This window comes from Lissotriton helveticus, chromosome 6 (assembly GCF_964261635.1).
Source record: "Lissotriton helveticus chromosome 6, aLisHel1.1, whole genome shotgun sequence".
Classification (NCBI taxonomy): domain Eukaryota; kingdom Metazoa; phylum Chordata; class Amphibia; order Caudata; family Salamandridae; genus Lissotriton; species Lissotriton helveticus.
Genome location: NC_136067.1, coordinates 909776524 through 909797104, shown reverse-complemented (window position 1 = coordinate 909797104; position 20581 = coordinate 909776524). Strand labels below are relative to the sequence as shown.

General features: G+C 42.9%; 1 protein-coding gene across 4 annotated transcripts in view; it reads left to right on the top strand.

The window, feature by feature from the left end:
* The window catches only part of LOC144763192 (protein unc-93 homolog A-like), a 441908-nt gene extending 421571 nt beyond the window's left edge, over nucleotides 1–20337 (top strand). For all 4 annotated transcript variants that reach the window (XM_078648552.1, XM_078648553.1, XM_078648550.1 and 1 more), the window contains 2 exons: nucleotides 17463–17594; nucleotides 19958–20337. In XM_078648552.1, the coding sequence (XP_078504678.1) occupies nucleotides 17463–17594; nucleotides 19958–20190 (365 nt within the window). In that variant the 3' untranslated portion in view covers nucleotides 20191–20337. The remainder of the gene's footprint in view (nucleotides 1–17462; nucleotides 17595–19957) is intronic.
* The last annotated feature ends 244 nt before the right edge of the window (nucleotides 20338–20581 follow it).

The following is a 20581-nucleotide window of genomic DNA, read 5'->3' as shown; positions in this document are numbered from 1 at the left end:
TTCTGAAACAGGTTGCAGCACAGAGGCTTCACAAAGCGGGACCACATTGGATAATAAGGCAGCATGAGAACAGAAATACTAGGATGACACCAATGACCATCAGAACCTTCCATCCCCACGCTGATACCAGAGTCCAAAACCACTCCATGAAGGACCAGTTTCCCTTGTCTACGTGTATAGAGTCGGAAATCTTGTGTAGCTTAGAGATCGCTTCATAGACGGTTGGAGCATTATTGGGAATAAAAACACAGCAGCTCGATTGGATCATTCTGCATACCCCACCTCGATCTGCAAGTATTACGTCTAGAACCATACGGTTCTGCAACGTCATGAGACGATCCGCCTGAAGCTCAGCTGTTAAGTTACTAAGGGCACCAGCAGTTTCTGTAATAGTAGATTCAACTACCCGTGTTAGTTGACGTAGATTTCTACTATTGGCCATAGGGCCCCAAAACGGAAGGAAACCTTTGAAGAAGTCTCCAGCTTCCTGACCAGCGGTATCTTCCTTGCTGAAGACACCTCTTGCTACTCTGGTCTTGTGATAATCTGAAGAAGCAGTGTATGTCGGAGGTAACAATCGAGCAATATAACATGAACCTGAGAAGTCAGCAGGCAGCCATGTATACGCTCTGTCTTGACAGATGAAGTAAGTACCCCTAGCAGTAAGGAAGGCAGGGGAGGAGTTAGACGGAAATACGTAAGTCTCAACACACTCACTCCTCCCTAGCTGAGCTCTCATATTTCTCCCATTTCCTTGCAAACAGACCTGACCTCGGTGAGGCACGACCCAGACTGAAGTGGAGCTTTTACGCTTGCTTTCTCCCAAACTAAGGCGATACTCGGTAGAGTTCCAACTCAAATACACCCGTAATTCATCTCTAGGGTAAGATGGAGTATTATTGACGTCTTTAATCATGTCAATTATTCCCTGTACTAAAGTTTTGTTGGCTGAGTTGTATTTAGTGGACCGTGGTGGACGCGGAGGATAGGTCTCAAGGGCATAGGAAAAAATGGTCTGAAAGGCCTGAAATGATCCATTATAGCTAAAAGGCAAGACTAGATAGGGAATGCCTTTATCCATAGTGTGAGGTATCAAGCCACACACCCAGCAGTCTGTAGTATTAACTACCAGTTGGTGTTGATGCAAGAGCTGTACAAATGTATTGTTAATAAATTCAGAGCGTCGAGCTTGTTCGTGTTCAGGAAACGAGTGAAAAGAATGCATAGAAGAAACCGTAGAAGTAGTAGGATCAAGGGGAGGTACTGTAGTTACCGGCATAAAAATCAAATGCACACCAAAGATGATTCCACCCACCAACGTTATCAAAACAATTAAAAATTTAACTGCACATTGCATTAGAAAGCATTTGCTGTGAAGTATTCGGTACAGTCTATTTCTGCGAACATAAATTACATTCTTTCGTTGCAGCTCAGGAAGCTCCATCTTCTACAATCCGCTCGTGACCACTGATGATGTGTACGTAGATGAAAATGCCTCTATCAGCCCTGGGAGTTCCCAGAACTAACAGAAAGATCGACCTTATGTCTGACCCCCGCAGATTCAACTAGGCACACAGCCACGACCCTACGGCTACCCAGACGGCAAGGCAAAATTTAAAACAACAAAATAATAGCAAACTTCCTGGCTGGAGGCAATGTATAGAAAATTCAAATCTGAAAATAGGCAGTTTCCTGCTTTATTTGTCCATATTGCGAGGTCGCAAGTTGTATCTCAGTTTTGCAGGAGCTGTCTGATCTGGAAACAATATATTTTCAGCCGACGCTGCAATGTTCGCGTTTGCAGATGACAAATGTTCTTTTGGTGCAGATGGCAAATGTTCAGGGTTCAAAAGAGCAGTTTCAGGAGGAGAGTCAGAGTTTGATGTATCAGTGATCAGTTCTGCATCACTGAAAGGGATGAACCTGGGTATTTGTTCTGCTTCAGAGGCACTGATTCCTTTCTTTACCCAGTTGTTGTAAGGGAGTGGCAGAGGCACACGTTTGACATGTGTCGTGTGGATCCAATTCTTCCGTCCGGCCACTCGAATAGCAGTTCTCGTCACCAATAGGACTTGGAAAGGGCCAACGAATCTGGGCTGAAGATTTTTCGTTCTTGCAAAATTTCTAATGACTACTTGATCCCCAGGTTTCAGCTGATGACCTGGACTCTCCGGTGGTTTTGGCAATGCGTCGAAAACCTGTTGGTGAATAAGGCTCAATTTAGCAGTCAAGTCGAAAAGATAATCAATTAACATTGGGTATTCCAGCTGCTTAAATTCTTTCGGTCTAGGTACCCCCCAAACATTTGCAGGACGACCAAAAATTATTTCATATGGACTAAGCCCTACTCTAGAATGTACAGTTGCTCTTGTTGATAACAAAGCCAAAGGCAGTGCATCTGGCCAGGGCAAATCCGTGGATGCTTGTATCTTAGCAAGTTTCAGTTTAAGGGTGCCATTGTAACCCTCAACTAAACCCGCGGACTGGGGATGATTCGCACTGTGAAACTTTTGTCTAATCCCTAGGCCGGCACACACACTCTGCATAACTTTCCCTACGAACTCACTTCCGTTATCTGACCATACAATCCGTGGTATTCCGAATCTGGGGAAGTATTCTTTAAGAAGGATCTTGGCAGTGGACAAAGCAGTATTGTCCTTCAGTGGGTATGCTTCGATCCATCTGGAGAACGCACAAACTACCACTAGGACGTACTTTAGATTATTACAACGATCCATGTGAATGAAGTCTAGCTGGACCACTTCAAAGGGGCAGGAAGGAGGAGCGAAGTGACCTGCAGGTGTGGGGATTCCCTTGCCAGGATTATGCATCAAGCATACCATACAATTTCTCACCACTCTCTCTGCACACTTACTAATCCCATCATTCTTCCAAACTGGAGCCAACATCTTACAAATCCCTTTAGAACTGATGTGCGCTGCTCCATGTGCCATCGTTACTACTGCAAGCACATACGCATCAGGCAACATCCAACGCTGTTCTTCCGACAAGTCAATCCAACACCCACTCGAGTCCAATTTACCCGTGCTCTCTTTCCATGCACGCTTTTCCTCCTCAGTCGCCTCTTTCTGAATTTCTTTCACGCTTTCCACTGTGTCCTCACACATTCCAGACTCAGAAATCCATCTTGCAGACGTTGCAACATACATTCTACTCATCATATTTCTAGCTGTCTGTTTTGCAGTCTCATCAGCAAAAGCATTCCCACGACCAACATCATCCGTGATTGCTTTATGAGCACTGCATTTCACAATCGCAACTTCAGTCGGCAAGGTTAGAGATTCCAACAAGTCATTAACTAGTTGGCCATGTTGAATCTTAGTCCCATGGGACGTAATGAAACCTCTCTCTTTCCACAAACGGCCAAAACTATGGGCCACGCCGAACGCGTACTGACTATCTGTGAACACATTCACTCTCTTTCCCTTAGCTAAAACGCACGCTCTTGTCAGCGCGATCAATTCTGCAGCCTGGGCAGAATTCTGACTCACTCTCGCAGTCTCCACAATCGTACTCAAAGTCGTTACTGCATAGGCAGCAGTTACATCACCATTCTCCAATTTGAAGCAAGACCCGTCAACATACAACGTGCCATCTGGATCTGATAATGGAGTATCTTTTAAATCAATTCGTCCTTTTGTTTCTTCCTCAGTTCTGAAACAACAGTCGTGTGGTTCGGAATCACTCGACTCTTGGCTAGTCGGCAACAATGTTGCTGGATTCAATACATTGCATCTTTTGATCTGAATATGACTTGCTAGCAATGTCAGTTCGTAACCTGATAATCTAGCACTGGTAAGGTGCTGCGTCTTGGTTCGGTTCATGAGTGTTTCCACAGCATGAGGAACCATAACTACTAGCATGTTGTTCATTACCAAACCAGCAGATTGTCGAATGGAGGCTGCAGCTGCGGCTGTAGCTCTCAAGCAACTAGGCAACGCTCTAGCTACTGGATCTAATGTTGATGAAAAATACGCACAAGGGCGTTGTTTATCACCAAATTTCTGTGTCAAAACACTCAACGCACAACCTTCTCTCTCATGGACATAGAGCGTGAATGGTTTACTGTAATCGGGTGTACCCAATACAGGAGCTGAACACAGTGCATTTCGTAACTCAGAAAAACTCTCCTGACATTCGGCAGACCATGGCACTGGACTCGGAACATTTTTCCCAGTCAAAGCTACCAACGGTTTTGCCAAAAGAGAAAAATTTGGGATCCATTGCCTACAATATGAGGTAATACCTAAAAAGGCACGTACTTCTCTCTGCGTGCTAGGAACATTCATCTGTGTAATTGCTTTTATTCTCTCTGGGGTCAACTTCCTTCCCTCCTTTGACAAGAGATGACCTAGGTAGGTCACTTCTTGGCAACAGTATTGCATTTTTGAAGGTGACACCTTGTGATTCAAATTTGACAAATGATGCAATAAAGAAATTGTAGCTGTTTTGCAAGTTTCCTTGTCATCGGCAGCCACTAGAAGATCATCGACATATTGTATTAAAGCAGAACCAGGAGGAAGTACAAATGAGTCTAACTGGCTTTTTAATGCTTGACTGTAAATGGATGGGCTTTCACAATAACCTTGTGGAGCGCGTTTAAACCTGAAGCTTCGTCCTCCTAGAGAGAAACCGAAGATATCTCTGCTTTCCTCGGCTATCGGAATGCTGAAAAAGGCATTTTTCAAGTCGATAACTGAAAACCATGCCGCTGTAGCAGGAATTAACGTTAACAATGCAGTAATGTCTGGAACCACAGGAAACTGTGGAATCACAATTTTATTAACCTCTCTAAGATCAATTACAAATCTATATACTGGAGGTTTTGTTGGGTCAGTTCGTTTCAGAATGGGCAGTACAGGACTATTACAGACATTACCTCTAGTTTCTTCTATAACGCCTTTCTTGATCAGATCTTGTACTATCAGTAGGAGCGCACGCTCACCTTCAGTAGAAATTCTGTATTGTGGAATTCGTGGAAATTTTACATTCACTTTCAAAGTTACTACATATGGTGGAATTTCTAAAAGACCTACATCATTAGGACCAGTCGCCCAAAGAGTATCAGGGAGAGAACGCAGCTCTGGTGGGAGCGCATCCATCGACAAGTACATCGGAGAAATTATTTTTTTACCCAACGTAAGCTGTACTCCTTCTGGAGAACAGTACAATGTCGCATATAGGCGTTTTAATAAGTCTAAACCAAGCAGATTTTCATTACAACCTGTCGTCAAAATCAGGGGTGCTTTCAATTGTCGGGGTCCAACAGAAATAGACAAAGGACCAGAAACAGGGTTGTGAACAGGGGCGCCTGAAAAACCTACTGAAACGTTTGTTGAGCCAGACAAAGGTGCGCCAGGGAGTTTCGCATGTATGATAGAACTTTTTGCTGCACCAGTATCCAACAGAAACGGTTCAACTATACCTGATGTTGCTACTGCGACATAAGGCCCACTCTGATCTACTGGAACTGATACTACTCCCTCTCTTTGTCCATGGCTGTCCTAGTACTCCCTTGGCTGAACTTCCTCACTAGCTTCATAGTAATCTTCAACATGATATTGTTGAGACCTATTCTGTTGGGCAGATTGTCCATTTCGTTGGTCGAAATAATTAGAAGGGCGATCACTTGTCTGTGGAGGCATAGCACCTCTTCCTCGACCTCTAGAATTCTGCATATAACCACCACGACCTCTCTGAGCTGCCGCAGTATTATTTTGTGCCCGTACCGGACACTCAGTCTTATAATGGCCTTCCATTTTGCAATAAGCACACTGATTCCATTGGTACTGTGGCCTCTGAGAATTATACTCCGTTCTTTGATATGACCCTTGCTGTGTATTGGTCTGATTGGTGCGAGGCGGATATGTTTGCTGTAAAAGAACTTTAGTTTTTAACTCTTTCGTCTTTTTATCTGATTTTTCTTTCTCCTCTTTGTCCCTATTTTCATAGTACTGGGCAGTAGCAAGTATTTGCGCAGTCGTAGAGACAGCCCACGCACTTTCAGAATTTTTTAATTTACCACTAAGTTCTGGCAACAGCACAAATTTATCAACAAATAATCTCTGGCCTCCTTCTGTGCTCATATCCTGACCACTATGATCCACAAAAGTCTCCTCGAATCTTGTGAAAAAGTCGGAGACGCTTTCGTCTTTCTTCTGTTTGCACGCGGACAATTTGTCCCAGTTAACGCGTAATGCTGGCATTAGGGTTTTCATTAAATCGATTATTCTACCAGGCAAATTAGCAATTAAGGGTTCAGGTTTAGAACCACCTATTTGTTGACCATCCGCTGCAATTATAGCTGCCCAATCACCACCTAGGGCAACTGGATGATTCTCTTTACGAATTTTAGCCCAAATTGGTTGCGGTACTACATTATCAAATAGCAGATCTATGTCAGCTAGATTTAATACACAAGCGTCAACTGTCTGAGCCAACTCTTTGTAGTATCCTGCAGGATTTTTACGCGGATCTGGCAAGGCCTGTTTCACTGCTAATACTTCAGCTCGCTTCCATGGAATATGTATCCATACTCTCTGGAATTGGGCCGGAGCGGCTGCAATACCAAGGTTTACATTAGCTTGCACAGCTTCACGCCAAATTGGTGGAACCTCTCTCATTGGATATTGACGATTTTGTTTCGTACTACGTTTCTCTGACTCCCTCGGAGAACGAAGGGATGGGTCATTCCTATAACTTAAAACCAGTTCCATCGCTTCTTTTATATTTTGTCCAACTATCATACCTGCAGCAAACTCTTTCTGAACATTAATTAATTCTTCTAGATTTGATTCAGGGTCATCCTCTTCTAATTCCTCACGTAGAAGGAAGCACATTTCATCAAACACATATCGTTGTGTCGGTTCGTTCCATTGCATAAATGTATCTAGTACATCTTGTACATTATATCTTCCAACTTTCGAAATCCATCTAAGAGCAGTGGAATCTAATATCCCTCTATCTTCAGTACTGGGAAGCTGACTACGTCTCTGCACAGAGTCAGAGGTAGGAGTCTTAATCAGAGTTTTATAGAAGGGAGATAGAATGTTAGAGACAGAATCAGTGATTCTTCGACGAACAGAAAGTGGAGTCATAATATTAGCAGAAGCAGTAAATAGAGTAGCAGTTGGAACAGATAGATTAGGAACAGTAGGAGTAGCGGGCAAAACAGCTTGTGAACTAGCAGGTGTGAGCGATACAGGTATAGGTAAAGAAGCCGGCAACCCTGAAAGAGGGGGTGCCGAAGGAACATTAATAGTGACCACAGGAGGTACAGGAACTTGATTCAGAGGAGCGGGAACACCAGGTTGTCCAGTAACCGGTAATTGAACATTCGGTATAGGTGGAGCCGTAGCACCCTGTGCATACGGTGGGGGTGATCGTAACAAGTAAGACAACAGGGGATCCTTTTCAGGGTCCTCTACTATCTTAGCTGTACTTGATGGCAAAGCAGGATAGCACTTGTCTATTGCTAAATTATGCTCTCTATTGGCCACCTCCATCGCTTTCTCTGACTCGTTGAGTTGTAGCTGCTTAGCAGACTGTTCTAAAGTCAACTCTTGCTCTTTCTGTTCTTTCTTCAACTTTTTAATTTCTCTCTGTTTAGATTCTTTTCGCCAATAACGGAAAGAATCAAACATTGCCGGCCGGGCTTTCTTCTTGAATAATTTTGTTTCTAAATTATCAAGAACTTGAGGTTCGAAACTACCATGCAGTGGCCAACTAAGGACACCATCTTTCTCTGTGTAGTGGATCCATACCTCGTTATAAGAGATAGGGCCCACACCAAATTTTCAATATAGATCATTAAGGGGAGTTCCAATCGGAGGAACCGAACACGAGTCCTCCAACTGGGAATCCCTGTTGCAACTAAAACAAGACAACATACAATTTTTCCGACTTACCATTTTATAACCCGGAACACAAAACAGACGAAACACAAATTAAAAGAAAGGTGCGCACTTGAACCAAGAACTTAGGCCTACCAGAACAGACAAACGTATCGATACCCGAACTGAACTGAATGATTATCGTAACCAGAATAACCAGCGATAATCTTATGAAACCGAACCAAACCAAAAACTAAAAGGATTATCCAAACAGGAGCAACCCTTACGAAGTAACCAACTATCAACCACTTAATACTTAACTGAGGCACTGAAGACGTCACCAAGGAGAAACCCGTCACGTCTCGCCGTACTAAGGACTGCACCTCGGGTCCAAGACAGGGCGACGGTCAAGGCAACGAACCACTGCAGCCGTCTGAACGGGAACCCTCGTGGAAGAGAACGTCGGGCCACTTTTGCGATATGCCGGGATCGATGAAGTGGGGCGCCTCCCTCTGAAATCTTCACACGAAGCTTCTCGAACTCTTCAGGCTTTTGGACCGGTACCGAATGACGTCGCCCCACGTTGGGCGCCAATTGGAGTTCTGGACTCTTTGGTTCCGTCCAGAGGTGTCAGGGATAACACCCGAAGACCCCGGAGTTCAACCTGCCTCGGTGCACAAACAAACAGAAACACGGGCTTCTCGATGGTGGCGTCAAAGACCAAAGGTTTATTACTGCAGGGACACAGAAGTCACAGAAACTACACATGGGCAGTATCTAGGAGCCTGTTCAATTTGTACAAAGAGGGTTGCTCCTTATATACTGAATATTGGGCTTCAGGCAAATTTCTTTACATGTTAGCACATTCCAAAACCTTTGTATCTTAAACAATAAATATTTGGCGTTGCACAGGAATCGTCAACAATATCTGATGTCAAAACATTACGAACGAGGGGTTCCCACTATTCCATCATAATCCCATGTCAACTTTCCATTCAAGACCCGGACCGCCTCATCGTAAATTTCGTTACCTCCCCCTAATAAAGGCCCAAAAGGAAAGGAGCAGAGCCAGGTGCAGAAGATAGAAAAGTAGGATAAGAGATGTTTGTGGGTCGTAAATGGGCACGGTTACCAGCTTCGGCCGCCTAATCATGATCAGACCAACGAACACGAGAACCAGTATAGCAGGACTGGCCTCAGGCTGGGGAGGCAGCTCTTGCCGAGTCATGCTGCCACAGCGTTGCTGGCCTAAGGTGCACTTGTCACTAGCAAGGTGAATTGCCGGCTAAAGCCTACGTGTCCTTAAATGAAAGGAGGTCATTGCGTGTCCATTGACTATGTGAGGGCAAGGAATACAAAATGGCTTCCTTGTTCTAAGATGGATGCCACGGGTAGAACAGAAATGTGTTTGTAACAGGAGTGCTCTTGCTCGTAGCATAGCGAAAACACCAGGATATACTAAATGGATCATTTGCGGTTCACTGATACCAAAATTATGCATTTGCGACAATGTTACAAACACGAATAAAATCGTCACGGAACCTCAATTCACATTTTGCGAATTTCAAATTGCGATTCGCAAAATGTGAATGCATTTTCAAGGGTGCAGGGGGGGTCCAAAGAACCCCTCCCTGCACCCCTGAAATGTAACTTCAAATGCAATTTACACACACATATGCCCCAAGGGCATGTGTGTGTGTAAATTAATACTTTCAAAAATGCAATTTGTGCATATTTTAACGTTTTCGGTAAATTAGCATGAAGGTCAACTTCATGCTATTTTACCACTTCCAAATTGCGAATTCGCAATTAAAAAATGATCATGCATTGCATTTCAGAAATCTGAAATTGCGATTTCTTAAATGCAATCGCAATTTTAGAAATCGCAACATGGTTGCGATTCCTAAAATTGCGAAATGCATGATGCATTCCAAATTAGTCACTTGCATTAGCAAACGGGCGAAAATTGTGATTCGCACCGTTTGCGAATGCAATTGACTTTGATGCATGTGGGCAAAAATGTTTTACTTACTACAAAGGCTAAGGTAGCGTACTCCCTTTTAAATGCCAGCTTTAATTCTAAAATTCCTATTACCATTATTTGACTTAGATTTTTAATACAAATTATTTAAATATGCTTTAAATATGTTATGCATTTCTCAGCCCTGGCAGCTTCCAAACAGGATCAGTCGGGATTCCTATATTCATTTTACCCCAGTCCAAAGGGAAGATGTGAATGGCATACATCAGCATCTTCCTAGAAAACAAGGGGCCTTTTATGGCTTCTGCTAAAATATTCTTGCCAGAAATACAAGAGGTCAATAACAACCACCTATATTTATCTAAGTAATGGGAGAGGAGGGGGAAGAGAGCAGTTGAGATAAAGGGACTGATTTAAATCTTGGCGGTATAGATACTCTGTTTTATCTATACCGCCAAGAGTGTGGCCCACCCACGAAATTTATATAAGGGCAGATCTTAGATGTAATCATGTCAGAGACTACTCTGTCTTCACCGTGATTAAACCCCTCCAATGGGGTTACGGAGTAAGCTCTGTCAGAGGCAGACCTCTAATTCCGCCCACCTAATTTAGATGGGTGGAATTAGTAGTCACTTTTCACTGTCTGTCACCGCAGGTTAAAACATTAGCAGGAAGGGGCAGAGTAAACTTGAAAATGCTCCTTTCACGCTTGGCGAGGGGAGCATTGTGTTTTTTATTTAAAAATGTGTTTAGTGGCATTTCAAAAATTATTATTCACATTGTACAGGAAGCATGTATTACAATCTCAATTTTTCAGTTTTAGCATTTCACATTCTGAGTTCCGATCATTTATTCATATCGGGTATGACCCAGCTTCCCATGTGTTGAATTTTTTTATTTTTTTTTATATGGTAAACGTTAGCTTTTTTTTCCAGAGAGTTGGCATACACATTATTAGCTAACCATGTGTTTTCCTATTTCGCGCTCCATCTTCGCTCATGCATATGTGTTCTCAATTTTGGTGAATGCCTATTGCAAACTTAACTAAGAACTCTGTGCCTTACAACTTGAGCATATCCTGGTTTCGCATGTGGTCACGTCGTTGCTATTCAGTGTTGCAGGAGCCAAGCTGTATGCACGGGGTATGTACTTGATGTGCGGTACTTGCTATGCTATTCTCTATAGTAGTCTCTTGGTGTCCTAAGTGTGGCGTATCTGGTGTAGCTTGTCTTCCCCTGTCTGGGTTTTTCCTGCCTAATTGGGCTCCCACTCTCTCTTTCATGCTAGGTCAGATGGTCTATCTGGGGTCTCCCCAATTCCTTCATTTTCTGCCTCGTCATTTTCAAGGTCTAGGGTCTCTCAAGCTCTCACCAGCTCCTTCCATTGGTCCGCTATTGGCTTCTTATGCCCCCTCCTCCTCTCTAAGGAGTGTCCTCGTTTCTACTTCGGCCCAATTCGTGAGGTCCCTCTTCTAAGTTTCCATTCGTGGTCCCGTGTTGGACATCGCTACTCGCCTCTTGGCAAGGGCCATAGCCAGGTCAACAAATGTATTTCCTACTTTCATCTTCCGTGGTCAGGAGAAAAAGGAACAAGAGGCATGCTCCCACAGTGTTATTTCATTCTCTTCCCAATGTCGCCCCTGTTCGGGAGCATTGTCTTTTTATTTTCAAAAAGAAAATTCAGCTTCAGGATTGCAATTTGAAAATATAAAAAAGACTATGGGGCCGATTATGATGGCGGACGGACCTGAGTCCGTCCGCCACCATAGAGTAGGAGGGACCGTCCACAGGGGCAGCGGCGGTCCCTCCGTGCAAATTAGGATGTGACCGCCACCCTGGCGGTCACATCCTGTATTTTTATCATTGCGGCGGGTGCTGCTGGAAAGCAGCATCTGCCGCAATGATAAAAATTTAAGTTGTGCATTTGCATGCACAAAGCGGCAGGCACCGCGCGGTGCCTGCCGCTTTGTGCAGGCAAATGCAGGGGGGTACCATAGGTACCCCCCATGTGCACCCCCCACCCCCCCTTCACCCCTGGGGGCCCGCAACGGGCCCCCAAACAAAAATCCGTATGCCTTTGCACGGCAGAAATGCCGCCGTGTAAAGGCATGTTCCTCCAGACATCCTAATATGGCTGGCGGTGGCTGGCTGATAGACACCGCCAGCCATGTTAGTGCTTTTCCGCCGCGGACGGGAGGCGACCGCGGCGGAAAAGCTGCGGACTGGAAAATGATCCCCCAGCCATCCTAATCTGGCGGGGGGTCTTTTTCAGTCCGCTGCGGTTTTCCCGCATCCTCCGGGCCGGCGGTGGCTTCCGCCGGCCCGGAGGATGCGGGAAAACCGCCATCATAATGAGCCCCTAAGTTCGGTGTACAGGTCCGTCATGTTGATAGAGCCTGACACCAAACTGTATGGACAGAAACCATCCTAATGGTGGTTCCCGCTAATGCTTAGAAATGACCACCATTTCTAAATTTTACGGGTGGCACCTCCATCAAGGCCAACTCATAATTCAGGCCCGAGTCATCATAATAATAATAAAGGGCAGGAACAGCACAGCATATCATAGAATAGCATATATATACATATCAAAACACAGCTAGCTATGCTTGCCTTGCTGTGACCCCAGGGGATACTCTGAGCCCAATTCAGCCTGGGTAGAATTCCCATTGGTAGGAACAGTGAGTTACTTTATTTTAAAAGTCATGCCAATAGGTGTGCTGGTAGAGTTCCAGTATTGGAAGTGCCCTGTTTCCACCTTGAAGCCTCTAGAATAGAGTCTTCTGGAATACTTTTGTCTCAAGTCTGAGCTGTTAAAAGTGTGATACCTTTGGTGGGATGGGCTCAGTGACTGCAGCCAACAGCGAATCAGAACACTTCTCAAGATCCTGCAGTCCTGCCATCAGATGACCTAGTGGACCCTCTGTGAGTCTGCTGCCATCATGAATACTACTTTTGGACCTGTACTGAACTTCAGTATTCAAACTCTCTTAGAAAACAGATCGACTCCGTATTTCATTATAGGGGTTACTCATCAACAACTAATGCATTATGGTACTTGCATGCCTTACCTTACTATGAGAGCTGGAGTGGATGCTTTGGGAGAATCATATTATACTTGGAACTATGTATTACCTCTTCCAGCATGCCCATGTGCTCTCTTGCACAAATTCAAGTTGCATTTTGACACTAGATCCGATCCATGTTCCACTCTGCATTTTCATTCTGCCTACTGGTTTCTTCCTAGATCCTCTGTGCACTCCTTCAGGCAGAAAGCTGAAGGAGTGACATTGACTGCTCTCACCTGCACTGTGTTGCAAGCAGCTCACACCAGTCCTACATTCCAGTCACTCTGTGTGGCTGTGAGCAAGGAGGAGGGATTTAAGTCTGGCTTCTGCATTCAGAGCTTCAACTGCCTGCTTCTGGTAGCTCCTGCTTTCTTCTCCAGTTGCAAATGTATGACGTTACTACACATAAATTCACCACGCATGGCTTTACAACACGGTCATTACAACGACCGCATTGTTACCATGCGTGCCATTATATTGCAAGTTGTAACAACGACTGGCTGTAAGTGGCACGCTGGACTTATAAATAGTATTAATTACTATTCCTACTCCAGTTTGTGCAACAGCAGGGAAGGTGTTGGATTTAAAATCCAACACATTCCCTTGTGTTGCACACCCCCTACAGCAAGTCGTTGTTATGACTTGCGATTTTGTAATGGCATGCGTGGTAACAATGCAGTCGTTGTAACGAACATGTTGTAAAGCCATGCGTTGTAGAAACATCGTTGTAATGCTGTTTCCCCCAGTTGCCTGCACTGCTAAATCCTTAAAACCTTGCGAGGAGTTCCTGATTCCTTATTCAGCTTTTTGCCAGTAGTTTGCTTTTTACCTTATTCTGAATTTCTGTTTTGTCCTTGTTCTGAATTTACCAGCAGGGCAAAACTTGTTTCAGTGCCTTTTGGGTATGTCCTTGAGTTCCTTGCTCTATATCCTAGTTTGAGTTCCCTGCACTAATGAGGCATTACTCGTACCAGTGCCTGTTGGGTACATCCTCGAGTTTCTTGCTCTAAGTCCTAGTTCCAGTTTCCTTGTAGCAGCAGGGTATAACTTGTGCCAGTGCCTGATGGTTACATCCTCGAGTTCCTTGTTCTGAATCCTAGCTCCAATTCCCTGTAACAGCAGGGCATTTCTTGTTCCAGTGCCTTTTGGGTGCAGCCTGCCCTTGATTCCTGTTTTCCTGTTCCTGATTTCAGAAGTCCTGTTCATAATTCCTGGGTTTGTTTTCCTTGTGTTCTGATTTTTAACTTGTCTGTCCTGTATTCTGGGTATTCTCACTACTCTGGGTTTCTGTTTCATTCCAAATATGGTCCACTGTCTGCTACAGTCCATATCCGTTTACAGTGTGACTCCTTTATCTGGTCATACTTTGTTCTTCTCTGTCTCCTGTCCTGCGTTGTCTAGTGGCCTCATTTATAATTTGAGTAGCCTGGTATTACCTTGCCAGGTATCCTTGGTAAGCGATATCTCTGGAATCACTCAGACCTGCCTTCGCTCCCTGACAACATTGCTACGCTAATAGTAAGGAAAAGAAGGATTATGTCTTTCTGTGCCAATAGTGAGACCTAGTAAACAGCTTTCCTTTTTTTGTCCAAGATTTGGAAGAGCATCTCTAAGACCAGACCCATTAGCCTTCTATAGTCTCAGAAGAAAAAGTACAGGAATTGGTGACAAGAAGAACTAGTTGATGCTGGACTTTAGCTAAGCCAGTCTGAAGACAGATTTTAGCACAAGGAAGATTTTCATGAACCCGAGAATGTTAAACTTAAAAAAATATAAACGCAGGAAGACGCAACCTCAGCTAGCAAGATATTCTGACCATCCAATTTGGAGCTTTTTGCAATGAAGTACAAAGTTTCAATACGACCACTTAAATATGCTATCCAACCTCATTGTGCACTGTTCACTCATGGCTCCCAGCCTTGTCTTGTTGGTGAATTTACTCTTCCAAAATAGTGACTAAATTCAAACATAGAGAGCAAGGACCCCCAAATGCAGCAAGGTGGTGATGTAAGTAGGCTATGAGGAGCCTGATGCCCTCGGATGCATTACATGGAACTCCATCATCTCCGTCACAACTATGTGAATGTCATAGCGCATAAAGATTATCAACAAAACCTTTATAACCAAAAAGCAGTAACATAAAACCATATCTTGTTAAAACATCATAATAGAGATTTGTGAAAGTTGAGTTCTCCTGTCTTACTGATACGCCTTCACACCTCCCTCAATTGGCTCCTTATAACAATGAAGCACACATTTCTATACTATATTAAGCAATAACTTTGCAAATCAATGATTTAGGTAAACAAATAATGTTAATGTTCCTGTAAAAAACATATGTGCATGTTTTTACTTTACCTCTGTGTAATAAATATGGCATACCTCTCAGTAGTTTATTCCCTGGCTATTAAAATTATTAATGTGATATCATTAATGTCATTATCAGCAGCGGCTCCTCTGCTAAGGCAGAGGAGCGCTGCTCCACTGCTGTATGAGCAGTGGAAAAAGGAAAAACAAAATGATAACACTATGCTATAATCATTTTATTTTTCCGTAATGAGGCAGGTTTACAGTTTGGGGCGGGGCTGGGCTGCCATCACAGCCAGCAGGGGAGGAGTATTTGGGGAACTTAGGTGCGCATTACGGTTTTGGGAGGCTGCCTTGGGCCGGCCAAACAGTCATGCGCACTTTCCATGTTCTCCACCGGCTTTATTGTGCAGGCTGGGTGGAGAACATGCACAGGCTCAAAGTCCTCATCTGAGCGTCGAACCACGACACTCAGACCAATCATGACACTGCTGTCATATTGACAGCAGCGTCGTGATTGGCTTAGGGGAGCCTGGTTGTGCTTCCTGCTTCAGGCAGGAACAGAAGAGGATGGAAGTGAGGTAGCGGCCGGCAGCACAGTAAGTCACTTTGACGTTATTTTTCTATCCCCCCGTCACACCCATACAACTCAGTGGCAGCCACCACTAATTATTATTATTCTAATAAAAATAAGGTTTCCTGCTGAACTATGATGGTCCTGTTGCCATTTTGTGACATCCCATTCCCCTTGCTTTGCAATAGTACTTCTGATTCATGGTGCACATGGTCATCTGGAAATATCCACATTGCTCCATAAAATATTCCTGCACAAGGTCTGCTGCCTTCAGCTTGAAATGTAGAAGGGTAGGGATTTTGTGCATTCTGTTATACAAGCACTCCATTTTCTATTTGAGGTTGATGGATGCTCTCTTTCTAGAGATACTTAAGAATAGCTAATGCCAGTGGCTTTCTCCAGGATGCAACACATTTAGCTGTGTAATTACTTATGTGTCCTCTCTTCCGTTGTGATGGTGTTGGTAGGAAGTCAGCCATGCATTCAGTGAATCTCCAGTGTAATCTACTAGGCAAATTTGCAATTTATTAAACATGTGTTACATGCTCTACAGAGGTGAATGAATGCACGCGTATTGGTGTAATCTTCACATACACCCTAATCTTCATAATGTCAGCATCATGTACCTTTTGTGGCATGTTCAGAAAAGTTATCATGAATGCTGTAGTGTGTTTCAGTTTGTCTAAGGACTGCCAGATAGAGTCACATATGGATGGTTATAGGTCTATGAGAATGTCTTCAGTATTAACTCCCTGAAGAGAGCCAGTGGCATACGATTGTATTCATCTCAGCAAACATGATTCACTTTTTTATTTCTAGGTGTTCCCCAAGTTTTGATGAGGTAAGTACTGATTTAAAAATCATCCATTTGTTCCTCATCATTCTAGTAATTCAGATATTGTTTTTGATTCTAATTTCTTCATTCCATCTGGTCCCTTCATTCAATTTATGGGCTTTGTGAGAAGTTGTCAGATGTATTTAACTATTCATCTAATGCCGCACCATGTGCATGATTAAAATTTTGATGGCGCCCATTGCGTACACAACTGTGGTAGGTGTGGGTGTGCATGACAGTTTTTTTCTGGTTCATTAATTGCAACTGATATCTTACTTGTTGTGGACTGTAATGTTAAACAACATTTCAGCAAGATCTGGTCTTCATGGTCTTTTTCTGAGGAGGTAGGTTAATGTGACTTAAGTGTTTCTGCACAAGGGTGGAATGTAATTTGCTGAGTGCAGCAATCACTCAGATATGCATGTGGATGGGTTAATGCAAATACGTTCCCAACAGCCTATGGGCTGGCAATTATGTCTACCAAACATCCATCAGCACTTTGCTCACGCTGGTAATCCCTATATAGTAACAATTGCACAAATTCTAAAAGGAGATGCCTGCACTTGTATTTCCAAATGATTGTTTGTGAAATTGTAATGAATCTTACACACACATAAATACACACACACACAATACACACACACACACACCCCCCCACACACACACACACGCACACTCTCTCTCCCTCTCTCTCTGGTCGGGATGCGATTCTAGTATCCCTTTGAGTTGTAACACTGGCCATTCCTTCTGAATATATATATCCTAAGAAAGTGTCTCTGCCTATCTATAATGTTAATATCCTAGCACAAATATGGTGGGCGTGTGACAGTGTCCTCTCCTTACAGCTGCAGTTACCAGTGCTTCCTGTATCATTGCCTTATTGCTCTGGAAACCTCACCCTGATCAGTTTGCAGTGTTCTTCATCTTTCCTGCTCTGTGGAGCATGTCTGATGCCATTTGTCAGACCTTGCTGGGTGGTAAGTTTTGATCACCTTCAGAAATACAAATGAATGTATTAAAATATATTGAGATTACATAATCCCGTAACGTGCGGTAGATCCAGGAAAGATGTGTATCTCGTTTTATGACCAGGCTTTAGGATGAAGTAGGACAAAGCTAGTCGAGTGACTGTAAATTAATTTCCAATTGAATATTCAGAATATAGAAATAAATATGTTTGAGAACAGTTTACATTATTTCAGCGTATGTTCTTTGCAGCTGTTTCAGCTATTTTGAGAAGCCTGATGTCTTACTATTTAGTGTCCCAATGACCCCACTATTGAGTTAAGGGGATTAGGTATGAATAATTTCTTATCTACTTAATACATGTGTGGCATTAGCCAATTGCTTTATGTCCCTGTGGATCAATTAATCAATCAGCTGTATTGTGTTTTGCACTAAAATAGTAGTTGTTCTGCTGTGCATCTTTCTATTCATCACTTCTATTAGTGTTTTCCCAATATGTTAATCCCAAGGAATCTACAATTGGTCCAGGAGGAGTGGTCCTAAATTAGATTTTCAAAAAATTCTCTTGCACTTTCTCTCTTGTCACCTCTATTAGTTTGTTCATCCATGCAGACAGCAGAGCCTGTAAAATGAAGCAGTGGCTAGACCTCTGTGTTTCTGAAGTTTACAGATTGCAGCTCATGTTCTAACTGATATTGTTACTGAGTTAATATGCACACTGTAGACAACAGTCTTTTAGGACTGCACTCTACACTCATTCAGACCACTCTACTGTCTCTGTTCCCACACTTTGGGTAATGTTGTGTGACTGAGATCTTCCGGGGGGATAGTTCTGCATAAAAGCAAAATCATCAGGGTTAACACACTGACGAGTGTCATAAGGTATTCTCCTTTCCGTGCTAAAACATGCTGCACTGCACACTGTGACACTCGTGATGAGACTAGTAATCTTGTCACTTCACTAAAATAGCTCTCCTTCATAAGACAACTGACCCACATCTATCCTTTTTCATGTATCCATTTGCTATTTAAATGGTGCCCGGTACTCATAAGTGTAATGTGTCCCCATGCTCAATCTGTTGTACCATTTTTTGGGTGCCCTTGAGGTGTCTATACTATCATAAAGTTATGCTTAGTAAGTCATTCAAGGTGTCCATATTTACTCATTAGAATGGGAGAGAGAGGGAACTGTCCTTTTTCCCAGTACCTCTAAATTGTGGTGCATTGGAGCAGGGCATTGTAAGTTATGCACAGGGATGGGGTTCCTAGCATGCCCCAAAAAAGATTACTAGCAGGCAACCCTCACGACACACTACTATTTAGGGCTATCTCTTAAAGTGATCAAGAAAAGCAAAATGGAAATAACGGACAAGTAATGTAGTGCTGCAGTGTGTGTGCAGCAGCAGGCCTAATAAAATCAGTGCCACCAGTCACTAAGTAAGTACCCAAACCAAAACTGCTTTTTATTGAGCATGGTGTGATGGTCACCGTCTTTGGTGAACAGACTTCGAGTCTGAGCAATCATGACACCGCACCATGTGCAATGCTCTGGGCTTGGAGGCTGGAAGAAGGGCAGCGCCTTGCACTTTGACTGTAACCTCTTTCTGTCCAATCTTTGACATACTTGAGTGTTGACTCCCATAAAATGCTGTTGTTCACCTCTTTCGGATATACTCTGGTTTTGGTATTTGAATAATACCTGTTCTCCCTGGTGTGCAATATGGCAAGGTGCACTGTTGTAAGTTTATTTTCTACGTCATCATGCCCAGCCATGCACCTATTCTAGTGCCATAACTCCTAAATGATGGAGTTCAGGTGGCCACGCTACCTTGTCCTTCCTTAATACAATGTGTGATATAAAAATAGTACATATTTATTATTTAATTATAAAATATTTAATAACCTATTGTTAATTTAAGACATAATGTAACATTACAAAATAATGACATTAATGCTAATAAATTCTATACATCACTTTTAATCATTATTAATGCAGAGTATATCTATTTTTTTCCTCAGGTGGGAGTTTATTTTTTTATTTAAACATCTCTTGTATGTGCCTGGCTTCATTTGGCGTTAGGATTTCATGTAAAGTTAGGTTTTGCTATTTAAATAAATCTGGCTTTGGATAGAAACTATAATTGAGGTGTGCACTCCTCGGTGCAAGGCAATTTGAGCACTGCACTGGCTTCACACCAGAGTTTATCTATGCTGGTGTGTGTGTTGCTTAGGACTAGAAAGCGTCACCTTGCAATCATACAGAGGAGTAGTAAGTCTGGGAGCAGACGCATAATTGATCAATTACAAGGGAAAATACATTTTCTGCAACAATACGTCCAAGGTGTGAACAATTCTTCTTTTCTTTTTTTCACAGCTCTTTATGGAGTTTTATTTGCTGAGCACAAAGAGGCTGCCTTTGCCAACTATCGTCTCTGGGAGTCAATGGGCTTCGTCATTTCTTTTGCGTACAGCTCCTTCCTCTGCGTTTACATAAAGCTTTACATAGTGCTCTCTGTCCTGGCGCTTGGCATCACTCTCTATGGAATTGTGGAATTCATCGAATCCAGGACGCGACCTGTGACATTAACTGAGAATCAAGGAAACTAGAAGTGCACGAGCACCAAAAATCCAAGCACAACCTATCTATTCAAGAAGGCACAAATAAACTCAAACTCCAATATGTAACCACAATGGACATGGTCGAGAAATTAGGTTTTTCACACAATATGAACAATAAAGCCAACATCAAATGTTGTATTGTGTTTATTTCGATCAGTAGCATGATCATACATAAACATATTCTCATGATACATACAAATGCATATTAAAACATGATAATCAATAAAAAAAAATAAACATTTTCATACTCCTTTACATGCATAATTCAATTTGAGCTTGGAGCGTACAATTAAGAAATAGACACCAGTTTCATATTCCCTAATATTGTTCTAATATAGTAATATAATAAAAGCTTAAAAAATACTTTAAAATCATGTAA